The sequence below is a fragment of the Silene latifolia genome, chromosome 11 (assembly GCF_048544455.1).
Source record: "Silene latifolia isolate original U9 population chromosome 11, ASM4854445v1, whole genome shotgun sequence".
Taxonomy (NCBI): Eukaryota; Viridiplantae; Streptophyta; class Magnoliopsida; order Caryophyllales; family Caryophyllaceae; genus Silene; species Silene latifolia.
The window spans coordinates 145,345,268-145,361,031 of record NC_133536.1 but is presented as its reverse complement, the minus strand read 5'-3'; the positions used below and the strand labels follow the sequence as shown (position 1 = coordinate 145,361,031).

Genomic DNA, 15,764 nt, shown 5'->3' with positions numbered 1-15,764 from the left:
AACCTGCCTTCCTTTCTAGTTTGCAAAATATTGTATACAACAATTATTATTGTATATATATACAACCAAACCCATCATCCAGACAAAGTAATGAAGTACATTACATTACTAATCATTCAGAAAATAGGCCGCTCCTAAATAAGGCTCCTCGTCAATTTCGTAAGGTGAATATGACATCTACAAAATAATGGTTGTCCGTGTACCTAAAGATGTAAGAAAATTACAGCATGATCAGATCATATCATGAAATTCACCTGCTTAGCATAATGGTACATATATCCAAAAAGTTTGAGCATAACTGATTAACCATCAAGTTAATTAAAGAAATGATATAAGAGTGGAAATAGAAACTCTAAAGCATAATAAAAAAAAGTTTATTCTTATTGAGGCAGTAACAATTCCACAAATTTCCAATCGAAAACACAAAGTCGCTAACAACTAGCGTACCAGACTATAACAATGTTGTGAGCCAAACATCTGGGAAGTGGTACCCAAGCTAGAGTATGCCATCAAAGTTGACTGAAGTACGCTTAGATGAAAATGAATCCTCATTTTCTTCCCTGCACAAAGTATTAGGTACGAGAACAGAGTAAATAGAAGATTACCACATACATTAAATGGAATGATGACTAAAGTAGACATGAAAAGCTCATTACTATAAGCTGTAACAAACCTCTCTTACCATTCATAGTATTAGAGGTGAGGCCAACCACTCTGCATTGTACTTATGGAGTTGTGGTGAAGGCAAGATATCTACAAGAATGACGTTATAAATTGATTAGTGACCAAGAGTATATGTATGATAATAAATGTATCTAATGATTCAGTGAGCATAGTTGTGGTACTAAAAAAATGAAAACATTTTGAGGGTGGGAGCTAAAGATTAGAGCTTCCTCCGTCCAATACCACAGATAATATATCCTTTGTTACGCCGTTCAACATTTCTCAAATGAGACAAAGGAGACACGCCTGTTCGGATGGTGTACTCTGTAAGAAATGGTGTCCAGAAAAGGTGTCCTTGGACACGGATTACCTACATCAACATTTTGCGGCACCAATCTCACTAGAAAGATGAGAACATAAACACGGGCTAATATAGTAATTACACTCATTCAAGGGAGATAAACTAAGAGATTCCATCTTTTTTTCCTTAGAAATGTCACTCCATGATTTCTAAGCACTCAAGTACTGAACATCATAACTAAGCAAACTAGCAATGACACTAATCAAACTCAAACAAAACAACTGTAACCAGATCAAAGTTGGCATCTTTTTGGCATATTAATATTTGATATCAATTCAAGTAAGAAGAAAAGCAAAAACGGCTCAACCTAAGTATATATATGTAGAATACCAGAGCCACACATGAATCTAAAGCTTTCATCATCACTAGTTTAATACCAATCGTTATCACACACAAAGTCATCTTTGAGATGTGACAGTAATCTTTCATGACATAGGACGTTCAGGTTAAACAAATGAATATAAAAATAGGAAGAAATAATAAGCTATCATGTTTGGAATGAAACGCTAATTTTTCATGATTTGAGGTTAAACAAGCAATATAATAAATAGAAATATAACAAATGAGAACCTGTGGTATAACAATTGCTGGCCTTAAATTAGCAAAACATCAACACCTGCTCGAACCTGAAGAAAACTAGTCTTTGGCTTCAGCTTCTTTTCAAGCTTATCTCATTTGTACCTAAGGTCCATCAGAGCCATGTTAGAACCCTTGCAGTTAAACAAAAAGCTCGAATACAATACAAGAAATTGTACATAAGCATTACCCTCCAATATCCCCTAAAAGAATGGCATCATCTGATCTCTTTGCTGCAGACAAGGTCCCTTCCGGCAAAGGCACTCCCTATATGATTGATGATGAATCAAAATCGCGTGAAAGTAAGACAGCAGATAATCACATATCTGCATCCCTCAAATACTAAAAATGAAAATTGCATCATATAACTAGTTTTGAAATAAATTTAGAACCATAGCCAAAGTTCCTCATTTCAAACCAATGAACTAGATTACTCTTCTTGCAAGCTTCCGGCTTTTCACCAATCAAACGAGAAATAATATTTTCCCCGAAGTTACTAAACTACTCCGGATTTCAATCTTCTTCAACCTTTACACCTTTCACCAATCTAATGAGAAATAATTTGTTCCTTAAAAAAATACTAAACTACTGCAGATATAAAAAATTCTCGAAACAAGACAGCAGATAATCATTATATAAAAGTTTCCAATAGCAAACAGTACCACAGATCCAAACCCCTAAATTTCACTTTCTAATTCTCAGAAAACCCTAATAATTCACATATTCAACTCACAAACTTCTAAATTAATTCCACGCAATTGAGCTACAAGTCTACAACTACGATGATCACACCCTTAATCAAAATACCTAATATAATAAAATCACCACAAAACTCAATAAAAAAATCAACAATTCATAAATTCAACAAAGTTACGAAAGCAAAACGACATACAGCTGAAGAGCTTCACATGTTCAGGTTCAGTCCAACTTTCACGCGATTTCGAAATCGTATAGGGCTTCCTAACCTTCTTACTATTCGATTCATCAAGAATAGCGAACATGGACGAACAACAATAATGAAGGGCGACTCTCGAGGATAACACGCTGGTGGTGGTGGTGGTTAGCACAGGCAGAAAGTGGCGGGGCGGTGGTTGTGGAGGAGGTGGCGGCGGATTTGGAGGATGAGGGAAGAGGAATGGGTGATTTGGGAATATAGGGTGAATGATTAATCTATAATGTTTATTCGGATTGTTGGGTCATGAGTGTTGATAAAGTTATATGGGTAATTAAATGGACATTGGATATTTTAATATCTCATGTCCTTTAAAAACTAATTTAATAGACATCGGTTCTTTAAAATCACTGATGTATATTAAATTGAATAGGCATCTGTTTTTTGAAAATCTTTGATTTCTATATTTATACATCAGTTTTTTTAGAAACTCTGATGTATATTAGGTGATGTCTATTACGCTTTTTGTAGTAGTGTTAAACATGAATAAAACAAACAATAACGACCCAATAGTTCAAGAAACCAGTACATAGATGAACCTTTATCATACCCACATGAAAATTAAACACGACATTCATGTATACAAACGCATGACCTTAATCACATGCTACTACCAAGAAAACAAACATTAACATCTCCACGTTCATATACACATGTACACTACCATACTTCATGCTCAAGATCATATTAAACAGGTAACATGCTCAACATACTTCATGCTCAAGATCTATCATATACGAATTCACAATCCACCTTTCATATACTACCATGTTTCATCACTTTCACCATTTCATCCAACCATTTCACAAAATTTAAGTTACAAGTACCACACACATACATTGACTTGACACACAACAATTTCCCCCCTGGTGACCGGTTTGAGATCGTAAGGGCCTTAGTGCGACTTCGGGACGTCTCCCAAGTCCTTACGGTAGCTCCAAACAACTCTCCCCGGGTTCATTTTATTTAGACTCCCTAAGTTCTTTGGGTTCATTAGTTTTAGGTGCCAGAATCGTCGGCTCCGATACCACTTTGTAACACTCCCTCATACCAAGGTACCTTACCAGGACTACCCCAGCATGAAAGGTTGTTACCATCTCGGTTGCCCGAGGTTAGTAATTATCAATAGCAACAGTCCCAAACACATTTATTAAGTACGAGAATTATAAAAGTTATATTGTCTCAAAATCCAACAAAAGAAATATCCAAATGCTAGCTACTACAAAACAACAGCTAAGACTCATGACGGTGATAACTAATCCGGCGTGGTGACTCTCCCATGACCGCCCCAAGCTCACCAAATGCATCACTTGTCACAATCTGCTCACCATCCCCGAATGGATCACCACAGATTTTACAAAACAACAACGGGGTCAGTTCTGCATAATTAAAATAAGGCAAGTGCATAAAGTAACCAGCTGATCATCCTCCGTCCCCGGTCTCCCGATCTCACATAGTAACCGACTACACACCGAGGTGTGTTGTCCTGCCAGACCACCTATCGCAACAGGTAGCCCACGCCGCCAGTGGGGGACCGCAGCCAATCCCCACCAAAATCCCGCTCATCAACGAGCGATAACCCTGTCCCTTAATGTGCACATCCCCTCCCGTGACGGGTTCCACGGAGGGCGAACTAGGGCGTGAAGCCACTCCCGCAAGTGACTCCACCACAACCATCACAACCACCACACCACCACCACACCAACACTCCGATGATCAGCAAACCACAATCATACACATTACAACAAGGCATCTCAAATCAATTAAGCACAACTGAGTAGGAAACCCTACCTTTTCGCAATCCGCTATGCTGCAATCAATCATATAAATTTATAACAAATACCACATTGTCACCTATAACAATGGTAACCAACAATCAACACATATATGATGAACACACCCTAAACCCCCAAATTAACCAAAAACAATAATTAGGCAAAACCCTAACAGCCAACCTATTAACTGATTACGAAGCATTAGAGACTTACCAACAAAATCGATGCAAGAGAGAAACGGACAAGGACTCACGAACCATCAACACTCTTGGGAGGGATTAGAGAGGATTAGAGTTACGTAGAATGTTTTAGGTTTTGTCAAACGTAACAACTGAAAGAGTGAATCTTAATTTATAACTCTAACCGTCTTTAATCAACCCGCGGAAATACTCTTCGTCAAACCGGATACTCGGTCGAGTATAGAGAATACTCGGCCGAATACCCTCTACTCGGTCGAGTATTCAACATACTCGGCCGAGTGTTCCTGGGCAGTAGCCAAACAGGATACACGACACACTATACCCGACCGAGTAAGCCATACTCGGCTGAGTACCAACCTAGGAAAACCGTAGTATTACAAATGGTTTCAGCAACTACTTTGCGGAGGTCAAAGTTGCAAGATTTGGTTAATATTTTTATTTCTATTATTTACTCTCATATTGATAATTTTAGTTTTAATTTTTTTTTTCTGGTGATAATATATAGATTATCAATTGCAAAAATGAAAAAAAAAAAAAAAGATATTAGTTAGGCCACGAATTTGAATTTCTTAATAGATCTTTACATCTCTTTTAATTTATGGATATGAAATCATGAACAAAATAGTCAATTCTTATATTTCATTCGTCAAAAATTATTTATTTTATTTGCTTAATTAGTCATGAACATTGAAAAGAATATCAAACCTACAATTTCCCATGTACTATTAAGGAATAAAATAGTGATTTTTATCTACCTTCATAATTATTGACAATCAATCTACGTTTTAACGATGATAATAATTAGAGTTTCCGGCTCTTACAAGTTACAACCGGTTGTAATTCTACCTCGATTAATTTGCATGGAATTATGTATGCTTGTGGAGTGCATAGGTGCTTATTTTCCGATAGGTAATAGAGTATTTTAAAGTTCATGGTGACATAATAGGGAAAAAAGAAATTTAGTGGGTCCCTCATACCCATCATGTGAGAGGTCTCTCAATAACGCTATTGAGAGACCGTCTCTCAGGAGTTTTTGTGCTTAAACATACATGTGCAACAAATGTTCCTTGTAGAAAATGTGAGAGTGCGAGACCTTTCGATCATATAATTCAAACGATATATTTCGATCATATAATTTCAAACGATATTTCTGATAGTTCATATGATGATTCGCGAGAATTACTTAAACTATAAGTCTATAACCAACATTTGAAGAGGTTATAGTCAATTTTCGTCAGCTGTGAAGGAAACCCGTCTTACATAATCATGGCCCGTTTAGCTAGTCGATGGGCCACGGAATTAACCTTCTAGGGATAAAACTAAAACTAAGACAGTGAAAAAAAGGAAAACAAACTTCGATGTCTAGAAGGATTCCTTGAGTCAAGTGGTGTTCATTCTCCACTCCTGTGATCTGGAATAAGATCTGTAGGCAGTCGGAGAACACGTCCAAATGAAGAAAACCATTTGTCCTAGCCCAAAGAAGTGCTTCACGGATACCTTTTTCCGCCTGAAACGCAGATTCAGACCAGAACCCTTTACCCCCTTCATAAATAACAGAGCTAATCTATTCGCAATGCTAACACTAGGTAAAATTGTTCGTTATTTGCATTATTGAATTTGAATTGTGCGGCAAGTCATTATTCTTAACCGAGGTTGTTCGGTTACCTTCTATAAATGCTATACATTATTTCTTTTAATAAAATTAAAAAATGCACCGGCATTAAACTAGTAATTTCTTATAATATAATAACAATATTAATATCAACTAGTCTTGCTTAATACGAATTATTCGTCTTAAGTTTAAGATGGTCAAATATCACCCCACATGGGTGTATAGGACAACTCTTTTATCTTTTCAAATACATTGTGCTTTTATCATATTTATTACACATAGATATATTTAATCTGTTTTAAACTTAAAACAGATAGTGTACATCTTAAACACAAATTTATGTATGTAATAATAATAGTGGCAAAAAGTTTAAAGGTTAAAGACGTAGTAGACGATATGGTGACGAATTATCCTTATTAAAATATTGCAATAGACCTGGCATAGGGATATGCTTAGCTTAATTATATTTAGAAAGAAAATGTCAGGAGTTTACCAGGACATTTGTATATAGTGCGTGGTTCGCCATTTAGTCTTTTAACATAAAAAGTATTCCATCCATTCTCAACGTCGTCGTCTCTCTTAACATGTTGTTAGATTAAACTCCACTCCTTACATGGCTTTTGAATCATCCATTTCCATGTCACCTGTTCTGTTTTTTCACATTACTGTTAAGATTATGTAATCTTTTATATATATTATAGCTTTCTTGTAATCTTCCCTTGTAATCTTTTATGATCTTAGCATATCTAGGGTTAGCTATAGCTCTCATCTCTTGTATATATACTCATATTGTTAATAATAATTTCCTCAAGCTTTTAGCTTATACTTGTCTTACATGGTATCACGAGACCTCTAACGATCCTACTTCGACATCACCATGTCGATTCCTCAAACTATCCCAAACAAAGATGAACCTCTCAAACCTTTCATCACCATCAATACACACTCCGTTGATAAATTCGACTCGAATTATCAATCCTGGAAACTAGAAATTACTTCTCTTTTAATTGGTTACGATCTCTACTGTTAATTATGTCGATGGGTCATTACCATGTCCCGCGCAAACCCTAACTGCCAAAGACACCACCGCCTCTTCTCCTAACCCTGCCTATGCGACTTGGTATAGGCAAGACAAGCTTCTGTTTGGTGCCCTGGTCGGTACTCTCGACAAATCCATCTCCTCTCTTCTCACCCGCACCACCACATCCAAACAACTTTGGGACACCCTTGCCTCCACATACGGCCTTCCATCTCGAGGCCACATCAAGCAACTCAAATACAAACTCAAACACACAACCAAAGGCTCTTCCTCCATCTCTGACTAAATGAATGCCATCAAATCCACCACTGATGAACTAGCCTTACTAGGTCACCCTGTCCCCTGTGAGGACATCACTGACCGGATTATTGACGGTCTTGATGATCCTCGCTATCAACCGGTTATTGACGCTGTCAATGCTCGCGACACTACCATTACCTTTGCTGAATTCCATGAAAAATTTATTAACAAAGAACTCTCTCTTCGTATCCAAGAACACGCCTCTCCCACAACCTTCCCTGCCACAGTCAATGCCGCGTCCTCCTCATCCCGTCCTTACTACAAACCCAAGTACACTCACTCCCAACCATCTCCTCAACCTCCTACCACCCCTCTTCTTTCCGCTGACTCTCAACCAAATCAAAACCCGACCAATCCCTATCGTGGACGCTGCCACTGGTGCAACACACAGGGACACACTCTTGCCTATTGTCCTGTGTTTAAAAGTCTTTACCCTTCCATCTCTGTCCCACGACACAGCAGGCCCCCTCCCTCTCCTCAGGTCCAAACTGTCATCCTTTCTACACCACCACTTGCTCCTCGTCCCTGGCTCATGGACAGTGGTGCGTCTCACCACGTGGCTAGTGACCTCTCATATCTCTCCTTGCACTCTCCCTACGATGGGACCGATGATATCGTGATTGGAGATGGCTCGTCTCTCCCGATTACGCACACTGGTTCCACCCTTCTTCCCTCTACATCTCGCTCATTCTCTATTTCTAGTGTTTTTTGTGTTCCCTCAATGCATAAAAATATCATCTCTATTTCCCAACTTTTCTCTCAAAATAATGCTATTATTGTCTTCTTACCGTCTTCTTTTCATGTGAAGGATGCTCAGACGGGGGTCTTTCTCCACCAGGGCCTTGTTAAGGACGGAGTATACTACTGGTCCCTGCCCTCTTCCCCAATTGCACTCTCTGCTTCGTCTCAGTCCATCGACATTCATCATCGAGTTGGACATCCATCTCTCGCTATCCTCCGTCAATTAGCTACTTACTTTAATACTTCTATTAGCAAGGATTTTTACTGTAACTCATGTCTTTCCAATAAAAGTATTAAACTTCCGTTTTCCATATTGTCTCTTACTACTTCCTCACCACTCGAAGTTATCTTTAGTGATGTGTGGACATCTCCACTGTACTCTTTTGATAATTTCAAATACTATATTGTTTTTATTGATCATTTCACTAAGTTTATATGGTTATATCCGATGAAACGCAAATCCGACTCACAATCCATCTTCACTAAATTCCACCCTCTTGTCGAAAAACAGTTCTCCAAACAAATTTAAACTTTATACCTTGACAATGGTGGCGAATTTGCAAAACTCGCACCATACCTTGCTAGTCACGGCATTGCCCACCTCACATCTCCTCCTCACACACCCGAGTATAACGGGTATGCTGAACGTCGTCACAGAAATCTTGTTGACACGAGTCTTGCCCTCCTCCAACACTCCTCTATGCCCTTAAAATATTGGACATATGCTTTCACTACAGCCGCGTATCTTATCAATCGACTACCCACTCCGACACTTTCCAACTCGTCTCCCTATGCTGCTCTCTTTGGCCACACTCCCAAGTACCACAATTTACACAATTTTGGGTGCTTCTGCTACCCTTGGTTGCGTCCCTATACTACTCATAAACTTGATCCCCGGTCTATCCCATGTATTTTTATTGGTTATTCCCCTACCCAACATTCCTACTTATGCCTCGACCCATCCACAAATCGTGTCTACTCTTCTCGTCATGTCCGCTTTGTTGATGAGGTCTATCCCTTCCGCACTCCTTCCACTCCACCACAGCCCACTACTGACCAGTGGGTCACTATGTCTCTCCCAATTCTCACCTCAATCCCACCTCCTGCTTCTAACTCTCCCGACTCCTCTGCTTCTCCCCTGTCTACTTCCTCTACTCCCCTTACGTCACCTGCCTCTCCTGACCCCCATCCTCACACTTCACTAACCTCCACACCGCACACTCAGCCCACCTCCACTCCACCACCTCCTCCCCCTCCTCCTCCTCCTTCTCATACCCATACCCATCGCACTCGCGCTTCCAACAACATCTACAAACCTCAAACCCTCAAGAACCTTCATGTTGCCCTCCAACACCCCACACCCACCTCGATTAAAGCCGCTCTAGCCTCCCCTACATGCCATGCTGCCATGAAAACTCAGTTTGATGCCCTTCTCGTCAACCACACCTGGGATCTTGTCCCTCCTTCCCCTACCCAAAACCTTGTTGGTTGTAAATGGGTTTTCCGTACCAAGTACAATCCCGACGGTACCCTTGACAAACACAAGGCTCGCTTAGTTGCCAAGGGGTTTCATCAACGCCCTGGTCTTGACTACACCGAGACCTTTAGTCCTGTCGTTAAACTGGCCACGGTCCGAACTTTGCTTAGTCTTGCCGTTATGAATGGTTGGTCCCTTCGCCAACTGGATGTCAACGATGCCTTTCTCCAAGGCACTCTCTCCGACACTGTATTTATGGCACAACCCCCGGGATTCATTGACCAGTCACATCTCACACATGTGTGTCGTCTCAGAAAAGCCATTTATGGCCTTAAGCAAGCCCCGAGGGCTTGGTATAATGAGCTCTGATCCTTCATGCTCGCGCTTGGCTTCACTAATTCCGTCTCGGACACATCTTTATTTATTCATCATGCTACTAATCCTATCTATGTTTTGGTTTATGTGGATGATATCATTGTCACAGGTCCGGCTGCCTCTGCTATTGATGTCTTCATTGGTAAACTTGCCTCGCGCTTCTCCCTTAAAGATCTTGGTGCTTTGTCCTACTTTCTCGGTGTCGAAGTTCACTCTCTTCCAAATGGTTTATTTCTCAGTCAGCATAAATACATCGCCGATCTGCTTGAACGCGCCAACATGACAAGTTCAAAACCCGTTTCTACACCGCTTGATCCCAGCACGAAATTGTTTCTCCATGAAGGAGAACCGCTAGCTGACCCCATGCCTTATTGAACACTTGTGGGTGCTCTTCAATATCTTTCCCTCACTCGCCCGGACTTCGCCTTTGCCGTCATTCGTCTATCGCAATTTATGCATGCTCATACTTCAGTACACTGGGTTGCCTTAAAGCGACTTCTTCGCTATCTCTCTGGTACTGCCACTATGGATCTACGGCTTCACAAAAACTCGCCGCTTGCTCTTCATGCTTACTCAGATGCGGCTTGGGGCGGTGAGCAAGACAATTTTCTCTCCACGGGCGCCTACATTGTGTATCTCGGTCGCAACCCAATTTCGTGGAGCTCAAAGAGGCAACGCACTATTGCTCGCTCTTCTACGGAAGGCGAGTATAGGTCCATTGCTAACACTGCTGCCGAGCTCTCATGGCTCCAAAATCTGTTTCATGAACTCCACATTGTCTTACCCTCACATCCCACGATTTTCTGTGACAATGTGGGTGCTACTCAGTTAAGTGCTAACCCGGTATTTTACTCTCGTATGAAGCACCTCGCCCTTGATTTCCATTTCATTCGAGAAAAGGTGCAGTCAGGTTCATTATGGGTTACCACTATTTCGAATGATGATCAATTAGCAGACGCTCTCACCAAGCCTTTGTCTAGTCCTCGTCTGCACATGCTACTTTCCAAGATCGGCCTTGCCCAACCGTCGTCCGTCTTGCGGGGGGATGTTAAGATTATGTAATCTTTTATATATATTATAGCTTTCTTGTAATCTTCCCTTGTAACCTTTTATGATCTTAGCATATCTAGGGATAGCTATAGCTCTCATCTCTTGTATGTATACTCATATTGTTAATAATAATTTCCTCAAGCTTTTAGCTTATACTTATCTTACAATTACATGGCTTCTTGCTGTTTTGGCCGGAGCGGTCATCGCCGACATCTCTGAAGTCGCCCCAAAACAAGGCACAGACATGCTGTCAGCTGCAGTGACGACCAAACCAATGGACATTTATTATTTTATTCCATTTTTTAGTGTCTCAGTCAGTTGTTTGCATTTCTATTCTAGGATTGTATTTGATGCGTAATTTGATATTTCACACTCAATTTGGCCAGCTTGTCATTTTATAATTGACCCCTTTCTCTTTCCTTGGTCTTTGTGCCAAAATCAATGGACAACAATTGACCGGGACAGATTATACGGTCTCAAAGAGTACACTTCAACGTTATTTTTAAACATCTACGGAGTATAAAACATGTTAGGGTGCAAACCCATGTTCCACATCGGTAGAATAAAGATGGAAGCTCATCTTTATAAGTGTATACAAAAATATAATAGTACGAGGCCATTTGGGAAGGAGCCCAAGAGTAAATCCGTGAGGGCTTGGCCCAAAGTGGACAATATCGTACTATATATTATGGGTTGTGGACACAGATGCAGCAGAGGCCCAACACGGGATATTCACACTTCTGCACAACAAGTGGTATCAGAGCCCAAGGTTCGACTTGGGCTAGACACGAGGATTCATCAGCAGGCCCAAGACTTGAAGCTGTACACTATAACGCATGAAACTCCTAGCTCGGGGTGAGTCCTTGAGCAAGCCCGGTCCAGGGCTAAATGGATGAAAGGCATCCTAGGTCTTGTGGGACAGAGACCATTTCTGTACTAGAACTGTTGATTAGGTGGACCCTTATCAGGTTGGGTGTCACAGGTCTGGTGGGTCCTTTCCAGGTTGGATGCCGGAGACCGTTTGTGTTCTAGGACTTCTGAAGTGGCGGACCCGGTCCAGAGTATATTGGATGCAGAGGATGTTCGTTATGCATGTGTAGCAAATCCCCAAGAAGGGCACATGGACATGCAGGCTCAGGAGCATGTGGGGGCACTCACTTGCTTGACCAGGCGGTGACATGTGGTGCATGACATGGCTCGTGGTAGCATGGTGTGTCGGCTAAGGGGAGGTTATCAAGACTAGTGATGTTTCGGGTGTCTAGAAGTTGGGGTTGTAGGTGTGGGAAGTTCTCCATAGAAGTCAAGGTCTGAGTCAAGATAATGGTCCTTGGTTTGAAGGGAGGATTGTTAGGGTGCAAACCCATGTCCCATATCTGTAGAATAAAGATGGAAGCTCATCTTTATAAGTGTCTACAAAAATATAATAGTACGAGGCCTTTTGGGAAGGAGCCCAAGAGTAAATCCGTGAGGGCTTGGCCCAAAGCGGACAATATCGTACTATTATGGGTTGTGGACACAGATACAGCAGAGGCCTAACACGAGGTATACACGCTTCCGCACAACAAAACATTTTGCTTTAAAAAAATGGTTTATGAATAAATTTTGTTCTAATAAAAAATAAATATATCTTAGGACTCCTTTTTCTATTACTGTTTCTTATAAAATAACATTAGTTTTTCTATTATGTGTCCAATGGGCACATGGGTATATAACACAACTCTATTACTTTTTCCAATACTTTTTGCTTTTATCATATTTATCCCACATGGATATATTTGACATATTCTAAGCTTAAAACAGAAAATATTAGTCTTAAACAAGAATTTGTGAGAGGGGCAGTATCTATCTTCAGCTTATGACGGATAGTGTCCGTCTTTAATGAGAATTTGTGATTAATATTAGTGGCAAAAAGTTTAATGGTTAAAGACGTAGTAGATGATATCGTGACGAATTATCCTTATTAAAAGATTGCAATAGACCTGGCATAGGGATATGCTTAGCTTAATTATATTTAGAAAGAAAATGTCATAGGAGTTTACCAGGACATTTGTATATAGTGCGTGGTTCGCCATTTAGTCTTTTAACATAAAAAGTATTCCATCCATAATCCATTCCCAACGTCGTCTCTCTTAACATGTTGTTAGATTAAAGTCCACTCCGTACATGGCTTTTGAATCATCCATTTCCAAGTCACCTGTTCTGTTTTTTCACATTACATGGCTTCTTGCTGTCTTGGCCGGAGCGGTCATCGCCGACATCTCTGAAGTCGCCCCAAAACAAGGCACAGACATGCTGTCAGCTGCCGTTACCACCAAACCTGGCTGCCAAAGGAAGTGTGGCGACTTGACTATTCCTTACCCTTTCGGAATTGGTCCTAGTTGCTCCTTAAACCAATTCTATACCCTTACCTGCAATTCTACTTTTGATCCACCAAAGGCCTTCCTAATTGGTACTCAAATAGCGAATTTCTCTGAAATTCCTAGAAGTATTCATGAAATTCTCGACATATCCGAAACCCAATTTCACGTAAGAAATATGGTGCTTCATAATTGCTTTAATCCAGAGAATATAACCAAGTCAAAGGAACAAGGAATGCTACTTCCACCCGATTCGCCATTCGCCTTCTCGGCTACATCAAACAAGATTATAGCAGTTGGTTGTGGGTTTTACACCAAATTTAGAGAGCGAGACAACTCATCAATTGACTTATGTAGTTCTTATTGCACAACTAAAGATGATGTTGCTGCCGGTGAGTGTTCGGGATCAAATGGCTGTAAGGTAGACGTATTTAGAAGCGTCGTAAAGGAATTCTATTTTATCGTCGCCAGGCCTCTGGCAGACTCCAATTCATATAACCCTTGCGGGTATGGCTTCATGGGTGATGCGACCGCTTTCAAATTTCAAGGTCTTTCTGATTTTCAAGATCATAAGGTGTTCACGGAAAGAACTCTTGAGACAGTTCCTTTGGTAGTTGACTGGGTGATCGCCGGTCAAACATGTAAAGAAGCTCGGAAAAATAATGACAGCTATGCTTGTCAGGAGAATACAAGTTGTAAGGACACCAGCAGCGGAATAACAGGTTACCATTGTCAATGCCGTTCCGGTTATGACGGCAATCCCTACCTTCCTCCCGGCTGCACTGGTTAGTGTTTTACCCCCTATGAGTCCCTCTGCATCAAACCATGCCTCTTTTTTTGGGATATTCTACATGGACCCTTTTTTTTATATTTTACAATGTACCCTAGACTTCTTACTTATTTCTCATCATGACCTCAAATTCAATTTTAATTTGAGTCTTAATATGATATGGTATCTCTAGTACAGCTCGCAATCGAGTCACTAATCGAGCTTTAGTATGCTTAAGTTGGGTCAGGTCATGTTGGATATGTGTTTTGTCATGTAATTAATTTTTTTGGTGAAGCGTTGTCATACGAGGTTTTGATTTATGGTAACTTCATTATGTTTTTTCAAGTTCATGACAGCCATTTCTGTATGAAGTTTTACATGGTCTATCATTTTATTGTAGTGAAATTAATAAATTAAGGTTTAGTTGTACTTTATTAATTGTTTTAAACCTAAAATTATTGCCGGCTAATCAACTCTTTCTTCAATATTAGTTTGAGTATAACCTATATTAGTTTCAGTATAACCTTCGATTGATTTTAAGTTGGGTTGGACTCAGAGAACTCAAGTTGTATTATTGATGAGTTGACCTCATATTGGTTTTACTTTTAGTCAACCAATTTTCGGAGAGGAGATAATTTTTGATGTCCTGGAAAAGTTTAGCTTAAAAATTTGGAAAATTAGATGGCGACATCGGGTGTTACTCAAATTGAGCGATACTCGGGGTACTATTGTAAATTACCTGGATATTTTGTTTTCCCTTCATCGGATTTCTAATTTCAAAGTAGATAGTTTTAAAGGTAATCTAGGAAATCAACATTAATTTTTAATTGTAACAACAATTGATAATAACAAATAAAAAAAATGATATTGAAAGATACTGCGTCGTTTTTGATGGAGCAAATTTGGTACATGGCCGAAATTTTGTTTAATCATCAACCAAAAGCATATTTATATATATGAATGATTCCAAATTACTGAAATTAGCACATAATCACCTTATTGTCATGAGGTTTGTGTATTATGAGATATATTTGGAGAAAATTATCGGAGCATAATCGTCATTTGATAATTGAATTCTCTCCTTTTTTTTGTTAAATTGGTAAGGTATGAATGTGTGATTTGATGAAAATAAATAAGTGTTTCTTATGATTTGATGAGGATAATTGTATGAATGATTTGATGAATTTAAAAAAAATGTTTGTTATGATGATGAAGATAAACGTATGAATGCATGATTAGACTATAGTTCAGTTTTAATTAGTATTTTTTATTTTTTATTTTTTTAATATAAGAGATTGTGAATTACGGTTTTATCCCTATAATATTTGTGCAAAAATGAATACTACTTTTTTATTTTTTATTTTTTTTTTTTTTATCAGTGTGTTACCGAGTTCGGTAACACCTAGTGTCGCCGTAACACCTCCCAAAAAATTTTAGTAACATATACCAATTATTTGAGGTAACAATAAAAATGCTCACAATTTTTAATACGTTTTATTACATGTATTTTTTGATGG

At 39.5% G+C, this 15,764-nt stretch overlaps 1 protein-coding gene and 1 long non-coding RNA gene across 2 annotated transcripts; one reads left to right on the top strand and one right to left on the bottom strand.

Moving 5' to 3' along the window:
* LOC141615116 (uncharacterized) lies at positions 1–887 on the bottom strand. The gene is made up of 3 exons (XR_012529633.1): positions 683–887; positions 448–560; positions 1–203 (listed from the first exon to the last, which is right to left on the bottom strand). It is a non-coding gene; the product is annotated as an uncharacterized LOC141615116 (long non-coding RNA).
* Positions 888–13,284: 12,397 nt separating this feature from the next.
* On the top strand, positions 13,285–14,268 carry LOC141614119 (wall-associated receptor kinase 2-like). Its single transcript, XM_074432874.1, has one exon. The coding sequence runs from the start codon at positions 13,285–13,287 to the stop codon at positions 14,266–14,268; it is 984 nt and encodes a 327-aa protein (XP_074288975.1).
* The last annotated feature ends 1,496 nt before the right edge of the window (positions 14,269–15,764 follow it).

Coding starts and splice junctions, on each gene's coding strand:
- LOC141614119 (XM_074432874.1), top strand. CDS start 13,285: ATGGCTTTTGAATCATCCATTTCCAAGTCACCTGTTCTGTTTTTTCAC.